Genomic DNA, 26,576 nt, shown 5'->3' on the forward strand with positions numbered 1-26,576 from the left:
TAAGCATTCACTTATTTTGTTTAAAGAATTATAAAATAAATCTACATTTTACATATTTTATAACGGATTTCAAATGCCTTTGTATCTAAGACATAAATTTTTAATTTTTAATGTATACCTATTGCAGAAGCCAAGAAACTGCGTACATGCTTAGGTACATTTTAAATTATTAATAAAAATAAAAATAAATGTTTTTCTTTTCATTTTGAAATAAATTTCATAAATGAAATCATAAAAAGCTCAAAGGGTTTGCAAAGAAAAAAGAACCGAGACACGACGAAATATTTAATTTTTCCCTTTTCATACATTCTTTTCTAAATTCGTCATAAAACTGTCGAGAGCACATTCATTTTTAATTATACATTATACTTAACAAAAACCTCACATTTTCTGGCGTGATTAACTACATTAATTTATCTGTACAATAATAATTACGAGACCTTTAATTATTACATAGTTTAGGTAAGTAAGGATCTAAGCGTGTATCTACTGAAATCGAAACCGTCCTTATAGAAAAGCGGTTGGATCGACCGCTATAGTTTCATCCGAAAAGCAGTCTACAAAAACATCTTCACAAGCCAATACGCAAATTAGAATAAGTACCTAGCCGATACACACCATGACTTTCTTTATAGGAAACAATATACTAACATATTAATTGACTAATATTAGTTGAGTATAGGTATATTTTAAGAGGCTTTTGCTTTTCAGATAAAACTTTTGCTTGTCACAATTCTTTGAATAAGTTGGTTAATGGACATTTATGTTTGCGAATGATACATTTCGCATCGTCTAAGCATCGAGATTTCTGACGCCTTCAAATTAAATAGAAATTCGGTCACCTAGACGAGGTTGACATTTGTACAAAAATTTCTAATTTTATCGTTATTATAATTACGGGACATTACAGATTTTATTAATTAGATCCAAGTAAACTACTAAGTTTACAATAAAACATTTATTACATAGATAATATATGATAAAATAGGGAAGATGTAGCTAATATTACAAAGATGATATTCTAAGACTGGGATGACTTTAGTTATAAATATGTTACTAAGTAGAAATAATTCAAATAAAATTTGTACACAATGTACCTAAAGCATACTGTTCGATGTAAAGCGAGATACAAGTGAACCTAGTTTTAATTAATAAACTCGTATGTATATTGCAGTTATATTCATGTATAAATAAATAATAAAATATCCAAGTAAAACAAAATAAAAATGTAATAGAATGGCAAAAGCACAATGAATCATAGGGACAATATTAATGCACTTGCCCATATATTACCTAATTAATTGATTATAACATCAACTTTCAATACTAAAAAAGTCATAACAGTAACTTATTGTATAATTCTACTGGAACCGAGTTAAAGCTTTGTCAGAAATCCATAATTTAAATAACAAAAAATTTACGAATTATCAGATAAGAAATTAAAACAGCAAATAAATATTTGATCATCATGAACTTTCTATTTCTGCATATGCATTAAGAATTATTATTATTCGATGGTAGTAATAGATAAAGTTATTAGTTACAAAAGGGCTGCACTTACAATTTACCTGCTGAATCTTGACGGGCGGTGTAGCGAAAGATACGTTAATAAATTATATAACTGCCACCGAAGCAACTCGAGTAATTCAACAATTTGGTAACGAAAATAAAAGTTAACTGATTAAGACTAACCACCCTCTGAACAGCGATACGAATACAACAATAAGCAGTCTCACAAAATATTTTACATAATTTATTTTCAATAAACTATCTAGAAACTATAATTCATCGGTGACGTCTTTAATATTCGTAAAGCGCACTTAAATAAATTTCAAATACATATTCAGCGCTATACTAGACATTATTAATATCAGGAATCGTTATCTACTCATGTACTTAGTCTCGTTAAAATTACAGAACATAATTTCGTAATTAATACTATACACAAATCGACAACACAATTTATCTTACTATGAGATTCTCTGGGACTCGAGGCGCGCGGGCAGCGAAGCGTCCATATTACGTACGAAACGGTATAGCGAGTATAGCGTTCCTAAAGTCTATCGGGTAACAAACATTGGACGTGAACAAATCCTCGGAACCTTTAAGTACGACCACTCTCCACTCGTAAGTCCTTCGGAACTTTTCCTTCCCAGTGCGTAGATTTAGCTGGCTATACCGTGGTGAAGGGGGTAAGTCCCAGAGAAGGGCGCGGGTCACTGATGGTGCTTGGCGGGCGGCGCGTGGTGCAGGGCTACGTGGTGCGGCGCATGGTGGTGCCCATGGTGGTTGTGATTGTTCGCGTTCGAGTTATTGTTGTTGTTGTTCTGCGCTGCTTGCGCCGCTTGTCGCTGCGAGTTCTTCTTATTCTTCATCCGCCTGTTCTGGAACCATATCTTCACTTGTCGCTCCGTCAAGTTCAGATTCCGTGCTAGCTCCCATCGCTTCTGTTTCGATACGTAGGCGTTGAAAAGGAACTCTTTCTCTAGTTCAAGGGTTTGGAACTTTGAGTAAGGTTTGCGCTTTTTGCGCACTGTTACTTGGCCAGTCCAGTCGAGGGGATTCGAGGACCCGCAGCCGACACCAACTCCAACCGACATCGAGAGGGAACCTGCACAAAAAGCGTAAAATTTTTGTTACTTTAAATATAAAACTCGATGGTAGCACATTCGCCGGAGTTCATGCAAACAGTTGTTCATAATTAAATTTCCGTAGAATACCTAAATGTCTGTTGGCACGATTACGCGACTCTACAAATTAAACATATGCCTTGTTCAAAGGAGCTAGTTAATAATTTTAGCTTGAATTAAGACAATGTTGTTAGGTTTGTGTATACAACAAAATTGAAGCAGGCTAGTAATATATTCAAATTGTGCGTCGGAAGTTTAGCTTCATAACTCTGATATTGCGAATAGTTTTAATTAGCTCGGATAACTGCATCGGTCGCACGAACGCGGCGAAGTCCGCTTTCAACTAGCTATTTCCATACGGCTTTCATAGAAACAATTGCAAGCGGGCTACGGTGCATTAGGAGTTGCATGTAGCCGTCATATAGCTCGATTTATGTGAGCGGTCCTTTTGATGAGATCACCGACAATAAACTTTGTATGCGACCCGCGACCTTCTCGATGCTCGATGCGTGCAGCACACTGTACCATTTCCTATTATTCAAAACGGTACTGCGCTGCACGTTGCGAAATAGATGCCTCGTTGTCTAGCGGATGAATGCCTGTGCAAGTGTGGCGTAAGCACTTGCATCCCGAAGCAAATTGAGGTATTGTACATGCACTGGTACATAAATACCTTATGACTTGACATCTACGCCCCAATCGATATTGTTAAGTGTATACCAAATTATTGAACATTCGATTTAGAAAGGCAACAAATTAGCTCTTGACAAAGTGTGAAAATTATTATTGTTCGAGGTGGCGCTACCTGTTAAAATGCTTACAAAATCAATTACCTGTACACACTAATATGTTCTGTGTTGTACAAGCGGCTAAAGCTTTTAAAATGAAAATAATTTGCAAGATTTAATATAAGACTTGCCGTAGTAGATTTTAATTTGACTTTTACTTTTAACACATTCACTTGAATACGCATTCGTGTTTAAAACAAGTGATTCGGGTACCTAAGCGAGTTCATAAAACTGCCCTACCACAATAAGTGTGTCACCTACGACGTTAGGTAATACATTTTTACTACTTGCAATCCGAACGTCAGCTATCTAAAATTAAACGAAGTCGTTAAATTTCCGAGGACAAATGTATGTGTGGGTTTCAATTTAAAAACAATGCGTATTGGAACATTGCTTTTGTTCAAGCTTGTTTCTCTTTATCAAATCTTCCTCGTGTAGCCAATATCCTTATTACAATCATTGCATACTCTCGTAGTAGATCTTATTATTTTCTTTTCGAATTTCATATTATTAAACCAGACCAATCCAAATTAAGTATTGTCCTCAGCAGTCAGTGCATGCCTTACTTTTATTTAAAAAAATTGCAGTGAATATTGAAATTTCTTAATACTCTCGTTATTTAATCATTGATTCAAGACGATTCGCTTCGCCGATTGAAATGAAATTAAAGTTCGTCGTGGCGAAATCGCATAAAGAAAAGGCTTTGGACTCAAAGTTTCTAATAACGTCACTTAGCCGTATTCGTTCTTATTTCGCAGTATCATAAAACGAAAAAGTGTTTATAAGGTCGTAAATCTCGACAGGTGGATCAGACAATAATTAAACCAAATCAGTATTGTCTTCTGTAACGGCTGGTAAAACCAAAATTGGGCGCTACGGAAACTATTTTATAAAATCTAAAGGCTGAGACACATGGAAGGCCTCTGGAAGAGGCAATATGGAGATTTTGAGTTACAATCTTTCATAGCAAGCTCCTAATAAACCTAAATACATTCAAGGTGCCTATACGAATGGTATATATATTTCACGGAAAATGGCAAATAAATCTTAAGTCTTATTACAGAAAATTCTTCAGTCGCTAAATAGTTTATTACCCACAAAATGAATGTTCCTCCTAGAAAATATTCTTGCAGTGGTTTCCAGCCCTGGCAATTGTTTAAAGAAAACATAATGACAAGCCAAGTTGTCAATTATGAGGGGATAGGTAGCGATCAGTGGTAATAAAAGTGCGGGTTCTTGTCGCCCATAAAACTTTACCTACCCAACCGCAGGCATTGTCTATTTCATGTATCTTACTCCGTCAATTGACAACAGCTCTTCTTAATTCTTCGACATAAAGTTTGGAATGCTACTTAAACTTGGTTGTAGGAAAATTGATTTATTTCTGGTATTTTGTCGAAGGCAATATTGTAATTATAGATAAATATTCAGGTCTAAAATAATACATGGTTTTAGTTCTACAGTCAGTTCGACTGTCCAATTCTTAGTTTAATATGCCAAAGAAACACGCTTGCCGTAAAAGTCTCAAGAATGTCGTCCAGGATTTTCTCTTCAGAATTTTAAAGATTTTTTTCTTTGTTACTTTGATGATTCTATATAAAAACTTTGGTTGCAGATGCAGAACGGACGAAGAAATACCTTTAAGCTACTCGAGTCGTGAGTGTATATTGAGTACCGCTAACAACTCTCACTAACGGAGCGGTGCCATTCCTCAAACCGTTTACTAAGCCGTAAATGCAGAAATCAAAGTCAATGTCAACCTCAGGTGGGCCGTAAACATACAATCATAAAGTGACGTGAACACTCGTATAACTTTTTCAACAATTGTTTCCTTTTAATGGCCCATTATATGCGCGTTTTACGCAAAATTATGTCAAGTTACACCTCTGCCGTAACAGAGGCGCGATAAACCCATCTTTATGGTTAGGCGGCGATCGAAAGTGAACTAGCGTCGAGCGTTTATGAATGGAGCCTTTTTATTGCTCTCATATTGACATGGCGGTCGTAGTTTCGTAATTACTACTTACTAGCGCGATTTGGGAATGTGAACCAGTGTTATTGCATGTCAGTAACGTCGTCGCGGTTTTATGATTATCATAAAAGTGATATACATCTACAAGATGGAATGAATCGGCCCGTATGCAACGAACTCAGCTCCTCCGACCGTCTAGTTTTTTATCGTCTCATCATCAGTCTATAATGTGTTTATTGTAGCAATATTTGGTTTATTGCGGCTACTCAAAGATCAGTTTATTGTCTTAGCGCTCAGGTATCGTGTTTATTTATTAGTTATACATTTTTATTGGCGCTTTATTTTACGTAAACTTTAATTTATTGTCGGTTGTATAGTGCCGTTTAACATTGCCTATAAAACGGTGCTTACGGTTCGTTTTTAAACATTTGTAGCACGTGTTTCGTTCATTCATCAAATTTATGGTGGTCTGTGGGAAAATGTTTTGATTTGAGCGCGTGGCCGCCTTCTGTACGGAGTTTTAAGGATTTCTCGCAAAGTTTATGCTAATGTTTATTTGGATTAACTCTCGATTTATCGATACTTTGAAGGACGCTGAGCGTTCAATGGTTTACTTACACGGATGATTATTCTGAATTGCTCTTTCTATGTAAGTAGTCGTACTATTTCTGCAGTTATATTTTCTATGAAAGATATTTTAATGGAATTGTTGTGATTTAAGGGCCTTATTTGTAACAATTTATAGATAGATTTATTTTGAAAATCGCACGTCATTGACGATAATCATTGAATTAAATATTAGGTTTCTGGCATTCTCAAGAGATTATTACGTAACATACTTTAAACTAAAAATATCAGATTAGGGATATTGGTACATATTCAGAACATAACTATTGTAATAGGTACCAAAGGGAAAATAAATTTGAGAAATCGTACTAATCAAAACTTGAATCCATATCTTCAAGACGAGAATATAATGCAGAAAGTGCAAGAGTGTGCATAGCTAGGTGATTGCGACACCCCCACAGATTTGGCGTCCGTAAGCTGACGCTGTGTGCGTGCGGCATACACGAGCACAAACCTGTGTGCGGTGCGACGCGCCCAACGCCATCTAGCGACCAGCGGCGCCAAATGCCATCGAGGGTCAAGGTTGACAAACCCATCATTATTTACAAATCAACCATTTGACTTTACTCCTCCGCGCTACATAAATTACTAAAAATTTTTACTAAAATATCCTCAAACACACACGTCCTCAAGTCTTGCAATCTCATACTACAGTGTGTTTATAAATCACAAATGGAAAATTGTTTTGCCGCTCGATATGTTTGGCTCACGAGCGACCGATAAGTTCAGGTAAAGATTATAAACAGGTGTTGTCGTGACCGGACGTCGAAAAACGTGATTGCTGGATTTGAGGATAGTGCAAGATTACAAAAAAAATAATGCAGAAAATATATACTGACCGGGTAATGCCCCTGGGGGTGGGTATGGTGCACTCGAGACGCTTTCAGGCGCATAGTTCCGAAGACCATAAGCATCATGGGAGAAACTCGACGCCTCGGAGACGGCTGTCCGGCGCTCTTCGCTGCTGACGTAGGGCAGGGGCTGGTCTCCTCGTGGCGCTCCATACGGATAATTCCAGCAAGGTTGTGAGAAGCCTTGATGACAGCCACCGTCTGCGTAGGGCTTGTATTCTCCACTGCCAGTGGGCCAGAAAGGAAGGGTCGATTTGCGGTCTCTGTCAGTAACGGGAAGATTGTAGTAGGTAGGTCCCCCCGGATACTGATGATCGAAAGAGGCAGGCGCGTCAGGCGGGTAGCCCCAGGTGGGTTGCTGTGCGTGACGTATGACGCCGGGCTCGGGCTCGCCGTAGCGCTTGGCAGGGATATGCAGCGGGGGTTGAGGCGGGTTGGAGCCCACGGAGGCGGGCGAGGCGCTGGACGCGGAGGGCGGTGCGGCGGCTGGTGCCGCCGGGGGCGAGCCTCCGGGGGGCGACGCGTGCGCCTCCTCGTAGAGCGCGCCGCCGACCCCGTTCATCATGGTCCACCAGGCCGGCCCGGTGGAGTGGCCGGATGCGGGCGCTGGCGACGCGGCAGCCGCATCGCAGGGCGCGCCGAGGCCCCCGACATGGTTGTCAGGGTACAGGGTGGCGACCGGGCAAGCCACGGGGGAGCAGGAACGTCACCGGCCGGTTCACGCGCGTCGCGGGCACATCGCACCGCGTACACACGCGTCCCACACACGGCAGCGGCACATGAAAATTAAAACGCGATTCCCGATTTAGCTAGCTGACCGGACGAGAGTTGACCGCAAAGTTTACAGGCTGAAAAACTACAGTTCTGGAAGCTCGTCGGCGAAATACGACAGTACAATTGAAATTTAAACGTATTTTGAAACCGAACAGTCACTGATATGATAATACTGTCGTAATTTCAGAAAAAAAATTATAAGTTCGTTTAGTTGCAAAGTCCTCCTGGTGAGTTTACTAAATAGTCTTTTATACACTGAGGGCACCGGGAAAATTGTCGGAAAGTTTTCGTAGTGACGCAACAGTTTTGTTATTTATTTTGTAGCAACGAGTATCGGTTCGGAGTACGTGTCGGTCGCGAGCGTGTCGCGTGCGAGCTAGTGTCGGGATACGCGAGACGCGCAATCGGCGGCGCGGTCGAGCGCGGAGTGGCGGAGCGCGGCCGCGGCGGTGTGCGCCGCACACACGCGCGCGCACGTCCGCAGACATCTAGCGGCGGGTGGCGGAACCCGCGACGCGCTCCGCTTCGCGTTTCACGACTCGCGCTACTGGCGGATTGTAGGCGGGCGGTTGGCAACGCGCCCAACTCAGCATTGCTGCTATCTTCTGTACATTTGATATTAGTCTGATTCTACCTAATTTTGTTATTGACTTCCAGCGACATCATGTTGGACAATTTTGAAACTCTATTTTTGATACTGAATTTAGTAATAAGAAGTAGATAATATTATTATTAAATATAGTGTCTAGATTATTATATATACCTCGAAAGACATTTTTTTTGTAAAAGTATACCCCCAAAAAGCTTTTAAATTCAATTGATCATTGCAATTAAGTATCTACACGATGTCCCTGACTTATTGAGTGGAATCAGAGTAGAGAGCAAGGGTTGTATCGGAGGCAAGGCGAAGCGAGGCGCGGGTGCGTAGTAAAGCGATTAATGGAGGCAAAATAGCCATAAACTGCCGTTTAACCAAACTGCAAGCGTCACTCGACCATCGCCGAGTTGCCACCAATAAAAAACGCGAGACTTTATGACGGCAACTCACTCACATTTTATTGTGAGTATAAACTTAATTTTATCGTCTGTTAATTTCACCACAAATAATGCTAGGTACTAGATTAAATTATGAGTACAATTTTGTTTCATTGCTTTGTCAATGGCAAGGTCGAGTTCTAATGCCTTACATTTTTGGATTCTTCTTCTTCTTCCTCAGTTAAGTGACTTTTCTGCTACAGTTAAAGCAGTAGTGATAATTTATGGCCGCAAACAAACTTAGAGAATGAAATCTCAACTAACTCAACTCAACTCAACATTTAGAAAAGACATTCCACAGAACGGTCCACATACTCGTAAATAGATTCTGATGCTCTAGTTTTTATTTGAAAGAAAGTCTAAAGAAAAAAGCACATCTAAACTTTTGTAAGATGAGTCCTAATTAGTTAAAATTAAGTATTTCTAAATTCTCTAAACCATAAGTGGCGTTATAAGTTCATTACTTAAAGACGCAATAAACACAACATAAATATCTAGAAAGTCTTACAGTTATCATTCTTTACATTTCATACAACCCCGACATTCTTGAAGACACACCCTTCCACGCCGTATCAAAGGGAACAATGCGTCGTACAACCAATAAATTTGCTTACAATATTTCACACAGCTCCTACTGCTCTGTTTACACAAGACACGGCAATAAAAAACATCAAGTGAACAAAAGAATAACACATATATACGATTAAGTACTGTTGTTAACACGTATAACGCTTATTATGGTAATAAAGGCCAAATTTGTCAAAATACAATACATGATTTTAACGTCCGCGTGACAGATAAGTCAGCCAATTTCCCACAGTTTAAAGGTTAAGCCATGTAATATGCACTATCAACATTCTTCTGGACAAATAAAACTTATTGTTGACTCTACTTTTAAATGAAATTGGAGCGGTTTTTTTTAATAATAAACAATATGTACGAGTTGTACAACCAATTCGTACATGTCGTAGAAAAGTTGACACTAAGCGAAGTTGCAACATGCAGAAGTATTTACAAATGTACAGTCAACAGCACATCAAGCTACAAATTGACGTATTTTGTTCCGTTGCACTGGAGGCGATTTTCGAACAAAAACGTGTAGTCTGATGCACTGTTGTCCGTACATAACTATTTCTAAGTTATGTACATTTGTGAAATGTTTGGCAGTAATACATCTCGCTAACAGTGTAAGAAATATCGCGACGAAACCTAGATATCAAAGATGGTTCATGATATAGGTAAATAAACTATAAAATCTACCAAAGATATATTTGTGAAATTGCCAAACCGACTCGGGCCAGCGAGGCAGACTATATCCTAATTACTATTCGTAATGAACACATGTGCCCAGCACACATAAAGGGTTGTTGATGGTGAAGATATTATAATCTACATCGAAAGTAACTTATTAATTTAAAAACAAGGCATTCCGGCTCTATAAGGCTCATTAAGTACAACATTGTCATAAAATATATGTATGTTAAAATAAAAACTTAATTATTCTTGTACATTATTCTTTATAGTGGCCAAAAGGAAGCTCAAAGTAAGCCACACCCCTGAACTCTTCATAGTTTATGGTGTAACCGTCTTGCTACAATCGCAAGTATAAATAAAATTGAATGAATCGAAAAGTTGTAAATTCTCTTTTGTGGATTTGTCAACAGGATATTTGTTAATAGCTGGGATTACGAGTGTTTAGTATTTTTAATACAGGTTTGTAGAGACACCTTGCGATTCTATGCATTGTCTGAATTTACTTTTATTCTTTGTGAATTGTACCTACATAAATTTAAAAGCTACCTGCGCTTGTAATTTTTATTACAAATTACAGTGAAATGTAGCGCAGTATTGAGTGAAATTCAAACAAACCAACCTAGACAAAAATTATAAGTTCAAATATATTTCTCATACCTTAACATAACAGCGTCTGAGACTCAATAAAAAAATCCACCTATGAGATTCTAAGTGAACTCTAGAACTAGTATGAATAGGTATCTGTTATAAAAGATGTCAAGTATAGTGAAATACGTCTTGTAAACTGCAAACAGGTACTGAGTTACAAAGTAAACAACCGGTACTGCCTGTGTTGGTTGCTTCAAGTAACTACCTTAGAGAGAGGCCTTAATTAACTGTAATTAATGCTAATTTCTTAGGCATTCAATATTCAGGATAATCATGTAAGTGCTGCCTTAACTTAATCATAAACTTTAATGATTTATTTACAACTTAATACTTTAATGCATAGTTAGCGGGGATATATATTTTATAGTACTTTGAAATATTATTTGAAAAGAATGTAATGCCACATCTATATAAAAAAGTCATCGTGTACCTACTTCGTAAATTTATAAAGTATAAATTATTAAATTTTTTTTTAGGAAATGTACCTATGTATTTCTCCAATAAGTATTCAAACCGATCGGCTATAGATTTCTCACGAAAACGTGTTGATTTCCAAAAATTTAAGTAAATCCTAAATATTTTGTATTTAAAATAAAATAAACTACACTTTTATTACATATGAGTTTTGTAATTCCCATCTACACTAAAACATAGAGAAAATTACTTTGCGAAAAAAAATTACGTAACGAAACCTACATGTGTGAAAATTTTGTAACAATATCGCCAAAGCTATTTATTTCACCTACCTACATATCATTCGCGTTCACATTGTGCGTTTGCGCAACTACACATGCTCGAGATAAGAAAACGTACTTTTATATACGGCTGCATGGTCGACCATTGGCCTGGAGAGTTTCACAACGTAAATATTTATAGACAGACAAGCGCAGATGAACACTTGTTCCTATGTTTGCTTCTGTCATTCAACGCGCCTGAAACTCGTCTGGCTTGTTTGTGAGATAATGTTACTTTTGTATTAGGAGATAGGTCTTTTTTTCTGCTGTGGTACTAGAAAACACATATTTACGGACCGTAAAAAGATTTTACGATTACATTACAAAAAGTTACAAACTTTAAAGTTAAGCCGATTTGTTATTGAAAATCTTGTTCTGAGTGTGATTAATTTGATTAAATGTCACGCATCTATCATTTTAAACCACATTTTGTAATCACTATATCCGCGTTTGTACGTCGACTTTCTAAACCTAACAAGTTTTCATTTCATGATGAATAATTTAAATAAATTTTAGCAGTAGAGCTTCTTATGAAGAGTTCGTCCACAGATACTTCTCGTCCACAAGTACCGCCTATTTCTGCCGCCAAGCAGTAATGTAAGCATTACTGTGTTCCGGTTTTAAAGGATAAGGGTGCTGAGGAAACTATAGGCACATGGACACGTCACTTATGTCTCAGAGTGAAGAACGTATTGTCAGTGCCTCTCAGATCTTTGCGATTTAAAGTTAAAAAACTACATTCTATGAACAGGCGTGTCGTTTACCACCAGGCGCACGACTTGTTCGTCCAGTCACTTGGTGTTATAAAAAATTTAATTAAAAACAATGTGGAATATTTATTACTAATTTCAATTTGTCCAAAATTTATAAGTATCAAAACGCATATTTTATTTATAACGTGTATTCAATTAATAGAACCAATATTTTAGTCTGAACGTGCAATAAGAGCGGCCGTGCGATCCTCGGAAGACATAAATAAAAATGTCCGACGCGTCCCATTTTGAAAACCCGTCGTGTATCTGCAAGACGCCTTTCTCTTTACCTACACATACATACTCCATATACAATGTATTTAAATACGTATCTATATAAAAAGGTACCAGAAAATATGGATAAAATACCAGCTGTTGGCAACATTAAGCATTAACACGTTTATTCACAGTTATAAAATTCTATAGGTTGTGTTTTTTATCGAATTAAAAACCATACGATCCAAGGTTGAAGCACAATTTATATGGTTTTTTTTTTACATTTCTTAGCCTGATTCTATTAACAGCAGCTATCAGAACATGATCCTTCGCACCTCTACCTATCGATATACAGTCAATATATGGTAATGTAATTTAATGACATTACGTTCCACTAATAATATACGGTATGTAGGTATTATGCTGAATCCGAATTTAAGGGCGTAAAAACTTCGAAACTAACTAACTTCTTATCGTTAAACCTACATAAAGTTTTTTAAGTAGAAGCTAAAGTATAAAATATAATAATAATAATGCCCAATTCAAAAGACGGTGAAATACGGGAATAAGGGCAGTCAGGTCCATATCGAGAAACCTGTTAGGTACATATCTCCAGCTTTCTCCGTTACAAGCCTCGTGTAACTTGGTTTGAAAGTACCGTTCATCAAAAAGGCATAAATTATGTACCGACTTAAAAATTACTTCACCCGATATTTTCTATAATGATGGTATAGATCTAATAAATTGCATTTTTATATGTATAGAAGTTAATAACATACAGTTTGGTTGCGATGTGCACTAAATTTAAACAATATTTTAAAGTTTATTTGTAATTGTAAAAATATATAATGATATAAAATATCAGTGACTCTTCGAATATTTACAAACCTAAAACGTTATAATAGTAGTAGTTAACTTTCGACCTTAGGTACTGGATATAAAATCCAAGAGATGATAAGTGGCAATAAATTTCTTAAGTAATAAATTATATGCTTGTAGGAATGAATAATGACTTTTGATCTTTATTAACATAAAAAATTGCACAAAAATGCTTATGACAGTTGTTTAAAAATTTACAAAAAAAATATAAAACTCAAATTTTTTCAGATTTACATATAAAAAAAAATCTCCTTTTTTTGATAAACGGGCGTGACATAAATAACGCTTTGAACTGTAAATATATAATTTAAATAAATGGTTTTATGAAAATAATATTATATTCACCTTGTCGTAAACTGGCTAGCGAGGTCTGTGTAAACGGACAGGGTAATCTGCAAGCAAGAAATTACACACAAAATATGTAATAATAAATAACACAATATAACATTAAAATGTAATTATAATAATATTTCATATATTTAGAGATGTCAGGTCTATGTGATAAAAATTATGGGCAACATATCGACTCATACGTAGAATAAAGACCTACGTGTAAGACAGCTTATTCACAGGACATTGTACATTTCGTTCCCTGTTCTTAGCAGTGGATATCAGATCGACTATTGTTCGATTTTATATTTCCGAAATGATATAAGTTATAAAAATTCTGGAAACACCTGTAGATAAGCCTTAATTTGAATAACGAGATTATTTATTTATCTTCTTTTCGATGTATAATCACATCGGACTCTGTTCTTTGGATCAGTCGATGTAGACACATAGATACGATATGGAAATAATTGTAAAAACTATATATTTTTTAATAGCAATAAAGCAAGCAACCCCCAATAAAATTTCCGAATTTATTGTTTTATGTTAAACGGTTATACTTAATTATAACCGATTCAAATTATTTGTCAAATTAATGGTAAAATATCGTTTACGATTTTCTCTTTTCGTATATGAACAACCAAAATATCTTTCTTTAAAATCAAATATTATTTCTGTTTTTTTTTTTAATAATTTTAAAACGTCTCCAACACCTCTCTCTTCTTTAATTTTCATTGACAGATAAATTTAGAACGCATTTTTGGGGAAGTGTTCCTTTCTATATTATCTCTTATTTATGTAACCAAGTTTCACAAATAGATAGCGATAAATTTTGAAGGTTATAATTTAAGTGTAACGTGACTAACAAGCCACTGGAACTCCTCTTAAATCATTACCACGACTTAACCGTCCCCGGAACATTACAGTTTATTTTCAGATCCACCCACAAGGATCCCATTCAGTTACAACTTACATTTTATTCCTCTACTACATTGGACCCGATAGAAATATAAATAAATCCTTTGTAAGTCTTTCGATACGGCAGTAAGTCACGATTTTTACATAAAATAGGTGATTTGCGCCAAATGCCCCGGTTTTTTTCTTTTAAAGGGGGTGCGGTATCCACTTATTTTTCGGAAACGAAAAAAACATGTTTACAAACTTTTTTCTTGTCAACCATCGCAGACGTGTTTGTGTTTAAGGCTCGTAAATTCTGTTTTGTGTTTTACAGTACAATCAAAACACGTTTTCAGAATGATTGATTTTTAACAGATATTTACTTAGCAAGGTTATATTAAATTAAGTTAAGGAAGTTTAAAGAAAAGTACTTGTCTTTTTTAATAAGGATTTGTAATGATACATCTTTTATATTTATAGTCAGACTTAGTTGTCTAATACTCGTTACCTACGAGTGCCTACTCAGTAAATAATTACATGGGTATAGGAAAAGTTGAGTCGTATTTTCGTCGGAACTTTTTCGTTCATCTAACTTTCTACGCATTTGGGCATCTAACTAAACTCCTATCAAATCTAATCCGGCCGGGTTTGGGCAACTTTTTTATTTTTCGACAAGTATTACTAAATAGAGCAGCCAAGGCGATAGTGGAGGGCACTCGAAATGACGTTTACGACTCTATCGAAAAGCATAGGCCGCCGACCGACTGCGTGGTACCCCTAGACCATTTCAGAACGATCTACCCCATTCGTTTACACGAAACAATATATCACTGAAAAGGGGATTATTAATAGTAATTCAGAGAGCATCTTAAACTGGTTGTTGGAGTATTTCAATGGCTATAGCGACAGGACAAGTTTGGACGCACATTACAAGCTGTCAGGTTGTGTTATCTATGCCACAAGTATGTGTTATAAGGAAACACGACTCCCACGGACTTACAAACGACTAGGCCTCTGATATATTCGTAGTATCTACAGTAAAAATATAGGTATACTTATATGTACGTTTGCTTTATTCAAATGTACTATATATATTTGCGTAAAGTATACCTACACGTGTTTTGAAATATGTAGTTATGTAAATAAACATACTCGGTAATTGCAATAAATTTTAAATTAAAAAAATTTTGGCGCATCGACTGACCGTAATTTCTATTAATTAGTTGTTTTCACCTCGATTATTTAATCGTTCAAAAAAGCATGAAACGCAGAGGTACTTAAATTAAAAAATAATTACTATTTATTCCTCTTTATTAACTTCGTTCAGTAACCTACAAATAGTTTATAATATACGATGAGATATAGGTATTCGATATGCCATGACCATGGGTGGGTTTGTTTCTTTAAAATACATACAAGATTTTATATCCGGAAAAATTGTTTCATAACCAATGTAGGTATAACAATCGCGATAATCTAGCTAATTTACATAGATACTCTGTCCAGTGATACCGCGCGATACAAAAGTTTAGGTAAGTATATACTTTATAATATAAACAACTATACAGCGTTTTTATTTCGTTTCTTTTGTAGTGCAGACATACAAAACACCTTGGGTTGCTGGCTGCATAAAGTATACGAAACGTATAAAACATTTTTGGATATTGATTTTTTTCTAAATCTAATGTTGTGCAACGTGATTGATATTTTTTTGGGGTACTCTGTACATGTGACTAGAAGTCCCAACAGGATGTATAAAGCGTATTTAAATAAACATAGTCGCATGCAACATCTAGTCTCGTGCTATTTACAATAACACGTCAGTGGGAGGGGGTCCGAGAGGTTAATGGCGCGAAAACTGACTGGATCATATCCCGGTTTACGACGCGAGAGTAAATGGCCGATTCATTTGCAATTCTACTGCCGGACGACGGGAAAACAACACCGGTCTTCAACATTTGCTTATCTATCTGGATGTGTGCTTTAGTATTTTGATTGTGTAAAACGTACCTTATGCTTTCGTATTTAATGTTCACGGTCTAAGATACTCAGCGGGGGCAAGCGCTATAATACGAATAAAACTATCGGTCTATTTGTACAGACGATGTTAAAAATAATCAAACCTCACATTTGGAGTGGTTCTTTAGTTTTCTGTTAAAGTATATAGTTAAAATAAATAGGCACGTAAATTTATTTAAATAATAAGCGAACAAAAAGAGTTTTACTTTATACCTTCTGGTATCAAGTATTTTCTAATAGATTTTGTAACATCTTGAGCCTAAGGAAAACAATGATAGTTTACAATAATTGTTTTTGTTTGCAACTGACAATATTTAAATTTAAAAATAGCTTATTTCTTTTTTTACATTTAGGCCTGGTAGAGTCACGGTATTGTGGTATCAAGTCCATTTACACTACCTATGTTGTATTGTGCAAAAAAGTTTAAATATATAAATAAAATATAAAAAATAAAATAATTATAACAAACTAGTGGAGTAATTTCACAAAAAATAATTGAATATCAATTCAATAAAAATTTAATTATATAAATAAAATTCAATTTTTACCTAAGTACCTTAACTTTTACGTAAGTGCGTTAAGGATAACCTACACACCCTTGCCAATTTCTGCCGCCAAGCAGTAATGTGAGCATTACTGCGTTTCGGTTTGGACGGGTAAGAGTACCTACTAGTGAAATTACAGGCACACAGAACTTTTGAACTTATGTCTCAGGGTGACAGGTGTAGTGGCAGTGTCCATAATACCTTTGCGATTTAAATCTCTGAATGGCACTGTAACTGTTATGGATAGGCGTGTCGCTCACCACCAGGCGCACTATTTGTTCATCCCGTCACTTGGTATTGCACAAAAAAATTCAAAATTTTTTTTAAATTTTACTTCTAAGCAACAAATTTTTCGAGCTTGTATATCAACATTTTGACATATTACTTAGTGTACCTATATAAGGCATGTAAATACTATACTACCTACTAATACTACCTCAATAATAATACTACTTCATTACATTTATTACTTAATAATGCAGTAGAAAATTACCTATATATAGACTTCATTCTTTAGCTAAAAATATATCTAATGCTTCCCTAATGTGAAAAAAATTCAATTACATAGGGTGTGTCCAAGTGGATCATATTTCAGGAAGATTTTACAAAAGAGGTTTTATTTTGGAAACGTATTTATAAATTCAGGAAAAAAATTAGCAATGCTAAATATTTTGTAGGGAACCAATATTAATTTATTAAAATTAATAATTGTCATTATTATAAACATTATTATAACTTTGTGTTAAAAAATGTCAACCGCTTATTAATTACGGAGATTACAAGAACTTAAGACATAAGCTTTAAGTTCTTTTTTTTTTCAAAGTTTTGAATTTTTAACTCAGCTTTGTATAACACTTAAATCTAATTAAAATTCAGATACAAGATATCTTTGTTTTGATAAGCAAAATCCTATGGAAATCGTCAAATTTATATAAATACATTTGTAAAGCAGACGCCGCTGAAAAAAACGAATTCCCAACTGCAAAGGTTGCTTTTTGTAAATATGCAAACATGTAGGTACCTATTTAATTACAAAAGCTAAAAATATACCCAATTAAGGACGTAATGAACTAAAACCAGTATTATAATAAATTCAAGACATTCGATTAAGTTTCTCTAAGTTTATAAATACTTCGTGAATATTCATAGGCTTATCATTTCATTAAGGATATCTGGAAAATTGTTTTAATAAAAATATATTAAGACATAAACGAAGCTGACTACTAGAACTTGATACATTAAGACATTATGTATAGGCTATAGAAGACGGTATATAAACTTGAAAGGAGGATTTAATGATAAAACCACTATACAATATTAACTACAGTAAAAATTCGCAATCGGTTTTATAAAATTATAATAGAGATTCTTATAAGATTATTTATGAACTGGACGGAAAATGGAAGATGACTGTAACTGATTAAATATACATGTACATACATAACGTAAATACACGCATTGTATGTACACCAACATTGTGAATATAAGATCAAATAAGTTTACACTTGAGAAACGCTCGAAGGCGGCTCAGCCAAATACATAGCACCGGATTCTCTGTACATATTTAGTCAGCGTATAATTGATTGGCCGGTGGTCTTGATTATTAGTATGCCATACAGTCATAAACGTATTTAGACGCTCGTGAGGATAGGAATATAAAATACCTCTTCATTTTCTCTAACTATAATATAACAATAATTGTTACCAAGTGACGGAACGAACAAGTCATGCGTCTGGTGGTAAGCGACACGCCTGTCCATAACAGTGCAGTGGAGCTTTAAATCGCAAAGATTTCTGAGGCAATACCACCGCGCCCGTCTTCCTGAGACATCATTTGACAAGTCCCATGTACCTGCAATTACATCGGCACTTTTACCCTTTAAAACCGGAACATAGTAGGTGATACTCACATTTCTGTTACATTTGCATTACATTACCCTGTCAAATTGAAAGATCTTGTCGTAGGAATATACTTTTCTCAATTAAGAAGTCGCGGAAATGTTTCGTTAGCAATAGCTTTATTAGGCGATCATTTCAGACATACAACAGCAGGTTCATGGATGTGGATATTTTATGTGATTCGTTATCAAAATTTAAAACTAAAATTAAAGCCTAACTATAATTGTTCTATATTGATAGTCTTTAAGATTCCAACTGCATTACGAATTAAGCAAACTCTAGGTCTACTTTATATATGTTCGTTAATGTAACAATAGTTTTATACCGACTGTTTGTTACTTGAATAAATCAATATATAAAAATAAATAAATTACTGCTTGGCCGCAGAAATAGGTAAGGTTAGGTGGCAGGTTCCATGGACTCTTCCACAAGTACCTACCTCTACTACTAAAATTTATTTAAATGATTCGTTATGAAGTGATAACTTAGAATAAAAATATAGAGATACATATATACGTGGGAAATATATTTTCCTAGCCGTTCCAGATAGATATGGCCGGTGGTCCTGATCGTTTCGTATTCAATCCACTCACACAGGCCCGATGTTATCGCCAAGGACGCATTATTGTGATTCGAACCTCGACCCGGAATAGATCGACCGATATACAGCTCTAGTGAATTAAAATGTCCATAGGGTTTGCGTGAGATTGCGCTATGACTAACATACATTAGGAACGGAAAGTTACTGCCTTAGAAGTAATGAGCTTGTTCATTTAGAGAGCTATTTATACCTGGTATCTACCCTGTTTATAGGGGAATTATTATTTTCACATTCTTTTAGACTTTGGTAAACAGTATTTGCGAATTAGGACACAGTCGTTAGGCAAGCTGTTTATACCCATAAGAGAATTTTATAAAGTACCTATTGACCAGTGCTTATTTAAATAGAATAAACTGTAGATATTTAACACAGTGAAAGTAAAAAAAAGGATACATTAGATTCCTAACCTAAAACATAACTTAGAGGTAAACGTCCGCAACATCCAAATGTTATTATTGCGCATTATTCGCGATTGTTGGACAAAATCCAAGATCGCAAAGCCAATCAGCAGAGCCATGAACACCGTGATCGATGGAGATTGAAGCAACGTGCTATGCGCATGTGTGCCATATTTATTTATTCTTAGCACGACAAAATTTGTGCGAAGCGTTACGTGCACAAAACACGAATACGAATTCCCCTATATTCACAATCCTCACGAACTTACCTACTAAAGGGGCAGTCTATAACTTACGTTGATGAGTATCAAAGCACGTTATGATGTGTATTTTTTGCCACCTAATTTTGAAAGCAAGTTTCACAAATTGTCGTTTGTGAAATATTTTAAAATATGTGCATCAAAAATGAACTTCAATTTCGGGATGATTTCTTTTCGAAGATAAGTTATTTCTAAAACTTGATTTATTTACCTCCATTTTCATTCAATGCATATTTCGTTACCATTAAGTGATAGAAAATTTCTAGTGATAGAGTTCATTCAAGTACTGTCACCTAACCTGTTTCTGCCGCCAAGCAACGATTTCAGCATTAGATAATGTGTTTCGTTTTTGAAGATGAAATTACAGGCACACAGGACTTGTTGTATTTATTTACGTGCCCAATGCCGGCACCGCTCAGATCTTTGCAAATTGAGTGTGCACTCAAAACACACGACTTTTTCGTTCTGTCACTTGATGGCAAAAATATCAGTAAGAAGATGATTTCATATTAGTTTAGGTAATAACCCCCTGTCCTTAATACTACAAAGGCATACATTTGTACAACAACAAAAATATCGAGATGTTGATTTTGACAACATATAACTAGATTTTATTTTCCTGTCCTTACAGTAACAAAAGGGGCAGACGTGTAGAACTTGAATAAAGTTAAATTTTACGTTTGCCATAATTGACGCGTATCTCACAAATTTCTAAAACCATGTTATACGCATTTTGTGATGTATTTTATGTACGTCCCTTACATATTTTAGAATATTCCGCCATATTTTCTGCGATCGGATTAAAACGTCATTGTGAACATCACAATCGCAACGGACAAAGTTGCAACTTTATTTTACGACATATAATGGCATTGTAAATTTTGGACGCCGAATTAATATGACAAAGGCGGCAGCTCAAACACTTTTCAATACAGGTGTGTTTTGGACGGAAAAATTAAGCAGCTATATTTTCGTTCAGAATAACATTGATTCTGATAAATATGACTTCATTTTTGTATCAAATTATGACTTTATTGTGCTATTTCGTTTATAGTTTGCAAAACATTGTACACCACTATAGTTTCTTCCATTTCTGTTTTTATTATTAGACGTTAATGTACGTACTTACTTCGGGGTGCTTACTTCGGGGCGCTGCCCCAGCTAGCCGATAGCTACGAGACAGACAATTACAACAGTAAAAATAGCTACGTGTCGCGTCGTAGTACATTTGAAGCTGAACGTAGAGTACATACTCATCTATAAACTAGTTTTTTCTGATTTGTGTACTTACATGTGCTCATAATGAGTACTTTTATTGAATTATGTAATGTCACATTTGTTAATGTAATATAAAAATTCAACGTTTCGATTAGAGGAATACCAAAACACTAAATAAAAATATAAAAGGGTGGAAATTATTTTACTGACCATATGAATGCACATATTATGCAAATTGACGGTTTCTCTATTTACCTGTTTACTTCTTATGAACTCATTTTGCAGGCTCTGTATACTTTGCACATTGCATTGTGGAGATATAGGTATCAATACCTAAACGTTTCAAACTATGTTATTTTATAAGGCGTATTTCTTATATTTATATATTTTACTTCTTAAATAATGCATCTTTATTTTTATGAGCCCTAAGCTAATAGAAACATTGTTAATCCTGTATATAATACTTGTAATAAGTCTTTATGTTAAAGAATAAAACACAGTAATAGGTAGGACTACAGCGTTGGTATGTTTCCAGTATAAGTCGACTCACGTTTGTAACCTTAACAAAACTAGGTTTGACAAGACCTGTTTATACTAGTGACGTACATTACGTCATGTGGTCGATAAGTGCATATTTACGTATTTAGAAATCCCCTAAAACGAAAAGTTATACCCAAGCACCAAGCCAAGCGATAATACATCTAAAAGGGAAAGAATAAAGTATAAATTCAAACCTTAGTATCATGTTCTGTGTGGCGTCGCCGCCTCACCTGTTAGTAAGGTCGACCGCGAGTTCGCCGCGCCCGAACCTTACCCGGTTACACCTGGAACAACACATTAATATTAACAAAAAATTATGTGTCTGGCGATCACACCAATTGTATAATTTCAAAAATGGTATTTGATTCATAGTTTTTACGTTACATGAAACAAATGATAGTGTTGAAAACGAATTTGAAGTTCATTTATCGATATTTCAAATAATACCAGAGAAGAGAGAGTAGTTAAAGTTAATGGCAAAATTGAATTTGGTATGCAGTTTGTATGACGCCGCTATAGCGAGGTGTTACAAATAAATCAATTTCTAAATACCTAAGAAATTAAATCGGGTCCTTTACAGTTCTCATGGTCGAGGTTGGCTGAGATTTAGATCCGAAAACATAGTTTCATTTTCTATAAGTATGTAACAACCGGCTAAAACCTAAGTATTCTAAATACCGATTAATATTTGAATTTTTTGACGAATTTCTATATTGTTTGGAGGATTAAATTAATGGGCAAATTATGCCCATTAATTTAATCGTCCTTTTTTGATAATAAAATAAGAATAGTCTTTGAACAACAACAATATGCATTAACAATAGCAAAAGTCGAATCGATTATCGTAGGAAAATAATCAAATTACATAGTTTGCAAAATGTTATAGATTATATGTCAAATACATAAAAATATAAAAATCTTTTTAGCACCGTTAGAGCGATTAAGTATTTGTAGATTTCATACCAATTTAGTCCTCAGTCAATAAAAAGGTATGAACCTCATTACCTCTGCAATAAGTAGCTTGTGTATTTTGTAAGCTATGAAGGATAATGGCTACATAGTAACTACCGATGATTAGTTTGACGATCTCGATAGCCCGGTTATTAGTACCGTAGGTATTGTACTCTATTTCCGGTATTACCAAGTTAGTAGTCGAACTTTTCTTTGCTTTTGAACTCATAATAAAATTAATTTCTAGGTAAAAGCATATAGTAATGTAAAAGTCCTAGAAAAATGCAATAATAACGCTCCCCATCTTAATCGTTTGTAATGAAGTAACCAATGTTTAAGAAATGCACATGCGCAGTTTACATTTTCAAAAATCAAAAGGGAACCCGACTCTATCAGTAAAACACTTATTTATAGCATGTCCTTACATGGCAATCAATTTGTACTGAATTTTCTACACATTGCATTTACTCGTGTGCCTGTAAAATTAATTTGCCTCTCTACATACCTTGATTTGAATGTATGCCGAAAATAAGTAGTAAAAAGGCAATGCAAATTCATTGACATCCATACAAAACATTGTAATTTACGTCATAAATCGCTACAGTAAATTAAGTAAACACATTTATAGAATTTTACTATGCTGTAAAACGCGGAATAAAGATTCCTTGTGCACGCACCTACTTGTTAAAGGAATTTATTTACTGGAACAACGGTCAATCACAATGAATAATAATCTCTTTGTCCAATACAATGTTAAGATACAAAAAAGGTTCCATTTTTTAAATTTTTCTTAATTTTTTTTAATGGGTGAAATAGTAAACTACAGCGTATTTCAGTTGAAGAAAGTTAAAATTTTCTTGTATATTATTTTTACGACTGTTTGATGTCTATGGCTTTCTATGCTGTTCTAAAATATAGTACAAACTTCTTCCTCATAATTGCCTCACTGCACCAAAAATTTTTTACTGTTGACTGATTTAATTTCAAGTTTTTGTTTTGTTTTTTTATACCGGTCAAAGTAAGTCGAGAAATCTCAAATAGTTAAAGTTCGGTGGCACACCGTTTAAGTTATTGGCGCTATAAATTTTTTTAAACGTTGAACTGCTGACAGTTCCTTTGATAATGACATCGGCACCTCCGATTTTGGATAATAAAGCAACTTAATTTTATTCTGATAGGTTGTGCAATGTGCTATAAAACTGGATTCTCTACATTAAAATTCCTAGCGTCCTACGCACGGAATATCATTTTCAACAATTCAGATTCTATAAATGTTCTTGAAGGAACACCGTGTTTGTCGAAACTAACACTTTGAACATAAATTCCGAGAATTCACTGTGTCTTCAGGATGGTTCTGATTAAAATGCTTAGTAAAATGATCTTAATTTATTGAAAGTGCCATCGTTTACGCCAGTCTGTTTTGTTATAAAAATTAACAAAGAAACAATGGTTAATGTTTACATCACAAGGTGCACGACTTGTCCGTCCCATCTCCTGATATTATAAAAATAGAAAAATTTAAAAACTTTGTTTTATATTATAAAGTGCGCAAAAACTTTTCGCTCGGAAATATTCTAATTAATTTTTTATCGGGTGTAACCGAAATACCTAACAGGTAGTCGATTGTAAATATTTTTCTACCACTCCTATTAAGTTCCATTAGCGGGGAAAAATAAATGAAATGCACTCTCTCTCGCCCGAGTGAGCTCTAGAAAATCTCTGCAATAAATGCCCACAAACGCTAAATTTATTTTTATCGTTTGTTCCACTTAAGGAATAAGATTGAAAACTGTTCCCGATATTTTCCGGTAATTTGTCGAGATATTTTTTTAGGGCCATAAAATATTTACGGGGTTTCGATGAATTCAGGAGTGGATTTGTGTACACGTTCCACCACTCCGCGAGATTAATTCATTTTCATAAGTCTGACGATGCTGACGCTAATATAATTATACAATTCAAAACATCACTAAGCAGTGATTTTGTGACTAACATTATTATATTATGTTTTTTTACAAACTTTGCACCTAGATGTAGATACTTGCATTATTTTCACTACAAAATTTCAAATTTTTTCAAAATACCTTTATATCAAATTTAAGTTAGGTACCCTATGGCAGATTTTTCAATAAATTATCATCGTTAACCCATGTACACATCACCCACTGCTGGGCATGGGTCTCCTCTCAGGCGAGGGTTTAGGGCATAGACCGCCACCCTGGCCCAATGTGGGTTGGGGACTTCACATGTTTTCCGAGGGTTGTGAATCTTCGGCGTGCATGTTTCATCACAATGAAATCCTGCACCGAAAAGATCATGGTAAATTTCAAATTAAATTTCGCACATAAATTCCGAGAAACTCTGAGGTGCGAGCCCTGATTCAAACTCACGGCCTCTGCTTGAAAGGCAGGAAACATTATAGGTAACCACAGCTATTTTCAACATATTATTAACATATATTTTGAGTTCTCTTCTAAATAATAGGGGTTAAAGTATGAAATTGCCGATTTGTACTGAAAATCTAAATTGTTTATTTTTTAAATTTTTAACAAATTTATTTAATCAAAATAGTTGCCATTATTATCTATACATTGCTGCCATCTAATGGGAAGGTTATTAATGCCTTTGCGATAGAACTCCGACGATCTAGACTGCACAAACTGTGTGAAAGCATTTTGTACTGCCTCCTGGGAAGAAAACTTCTTGTCACGTAGATAATTGTCCAAATCACGAAAAAAATGGTAGTCCGTTGGAGCAAGGTCTGGTGAATACGGAGGATGACGAATGGTTTCTAACTGCAGTTCCTGAAGGGTCAAAATGGTTTCTCGTGCTGTGTGAGGTCTCGCGTTGTCGTGGAGCAATAATGGTGAAGATCGATTCATGAGTCGGGGCTGTTTTACTGCTAGTTTTGTCAACATGGTTCGGAGTTCGGCACAATAGACATGTGCCGTTATTGCTTGACCAGATCGGAGAAAACTATAGTGAATAACACCATGCTGAGACCACCAAACAGTTACCATTACCTTTTTATTGGTAAGTTTTGGTTTAGGACACTGTTGTGGCATTTGACCTGGGGTCAGCCATTGCATTTTTCTTTTCCGGTTATCATAAAGAATCCACTTTTCATCACATGTTACAATTCGATCCAATATTCCTTCATTTCTGTACCGGTTCAACAAGGCAACACAAGTTTCAACACGCGTTTCTTTCTGCAGATCAGTCAAATCATGAGGCACCCATTTTTCGTATTTTTTTATTTTATTGATTTGACGCAAGTGAGTCAATATTGTGGGTAAGGTAACGTTAAACCATGCCACTAATTCCTGGGTAGTTTGACTAGGATCGGCTTCCACTATCTCTCTTAATTCATCGTTATTCACCTGTGTGGGCGGTCTTCCTCGTGGCTCGTTCTTTAAGTCGAAATTTCCATCACGAAAGCGTTTAAACCAAAATCGCACGGTGCGTTCATTAGTAGACCCCTCTCCAAACGCAGCATTGATATTGCGGGCTGTTTCTGCCGCGTTAGTTCCGCGTCGGAACTCGTATTCAAAAATCACTCGAATTTTCGCAGTATCCATCTTTCTTGTCTAAATTGAATAACAAAAACAATTGAAAGTCGATATTCAAATGTTTCAAATTAAAAAAAAAAAATCACAGAAACCATTTGAAAAAAGTTTCATTCGAAAACCTCAAACCATGAAGTTTCTATGAAAATTCAAAGAACCTATTGCAATAAAACAGCAATTTCATACTTTAAC

The 26,576-nt window shown here is 35.3% G+C and overlaps 1 protein-coding gene across 2 annotated transcripts in view; it reads right to left on the reverse strand.

The window, feature by feature from the left end:
- Window positions 1–339: 339 nt before the first annotated feature.
- Window positions 340–26,576, reverse strand: part of LOC113237781 (homeobox protein abdominal-B-like) — a 135,591-nt gene continuing 109,354 nt past the window's right edge. For both annotated transcript variants that reach the window (XM_026474436.1, XM_026474438.1), the window contains 4 exons: window positions 22,062–22,151; window positions 13,506–13,552; window positions 6,857–7,474; window positions 340–2,611 (listed from right to left, as the gene is read on the reverse strand). In XM_026474436.1, the coding sequence (XP_026330221.1) occupies window positions 2,217–2,611; window positions 6,857–7,474; window positions 13,506–13,552; window positions 22,062–22,072 (1,071 nt within the window). In that variant the 5' untranslated portion in view covers window positions 22,073–22,151 and the 3' untranslated portion in view covers window positions 340–2,216. The remainder of the gene's footprint in view (window positions 2,612–6,856; window positions 7,475–13,505; window positions 13,553–22,061; window positions 22,152–26,576) is intronic.

The sequence above is a fragment of the Hyposmocoma kahamanoa genome, unplaced genomic scaffold (genome assembly GCF_003589595.1).
Source record: "Hyposmocoma kahamanoa isolate Upper Pololo Valley unplaced genomic scaffold, ASM358959v1 94, whole genome shotgun sequence".
Taxonomy (NCBI): domain Eukaryota; kingdom Metazoa; phylum Arthropoda; class Insecta; order Lepidoptera; family Cosmopterigidae; genus Hyposmocoma; species Hyposmocoma kahamanoa.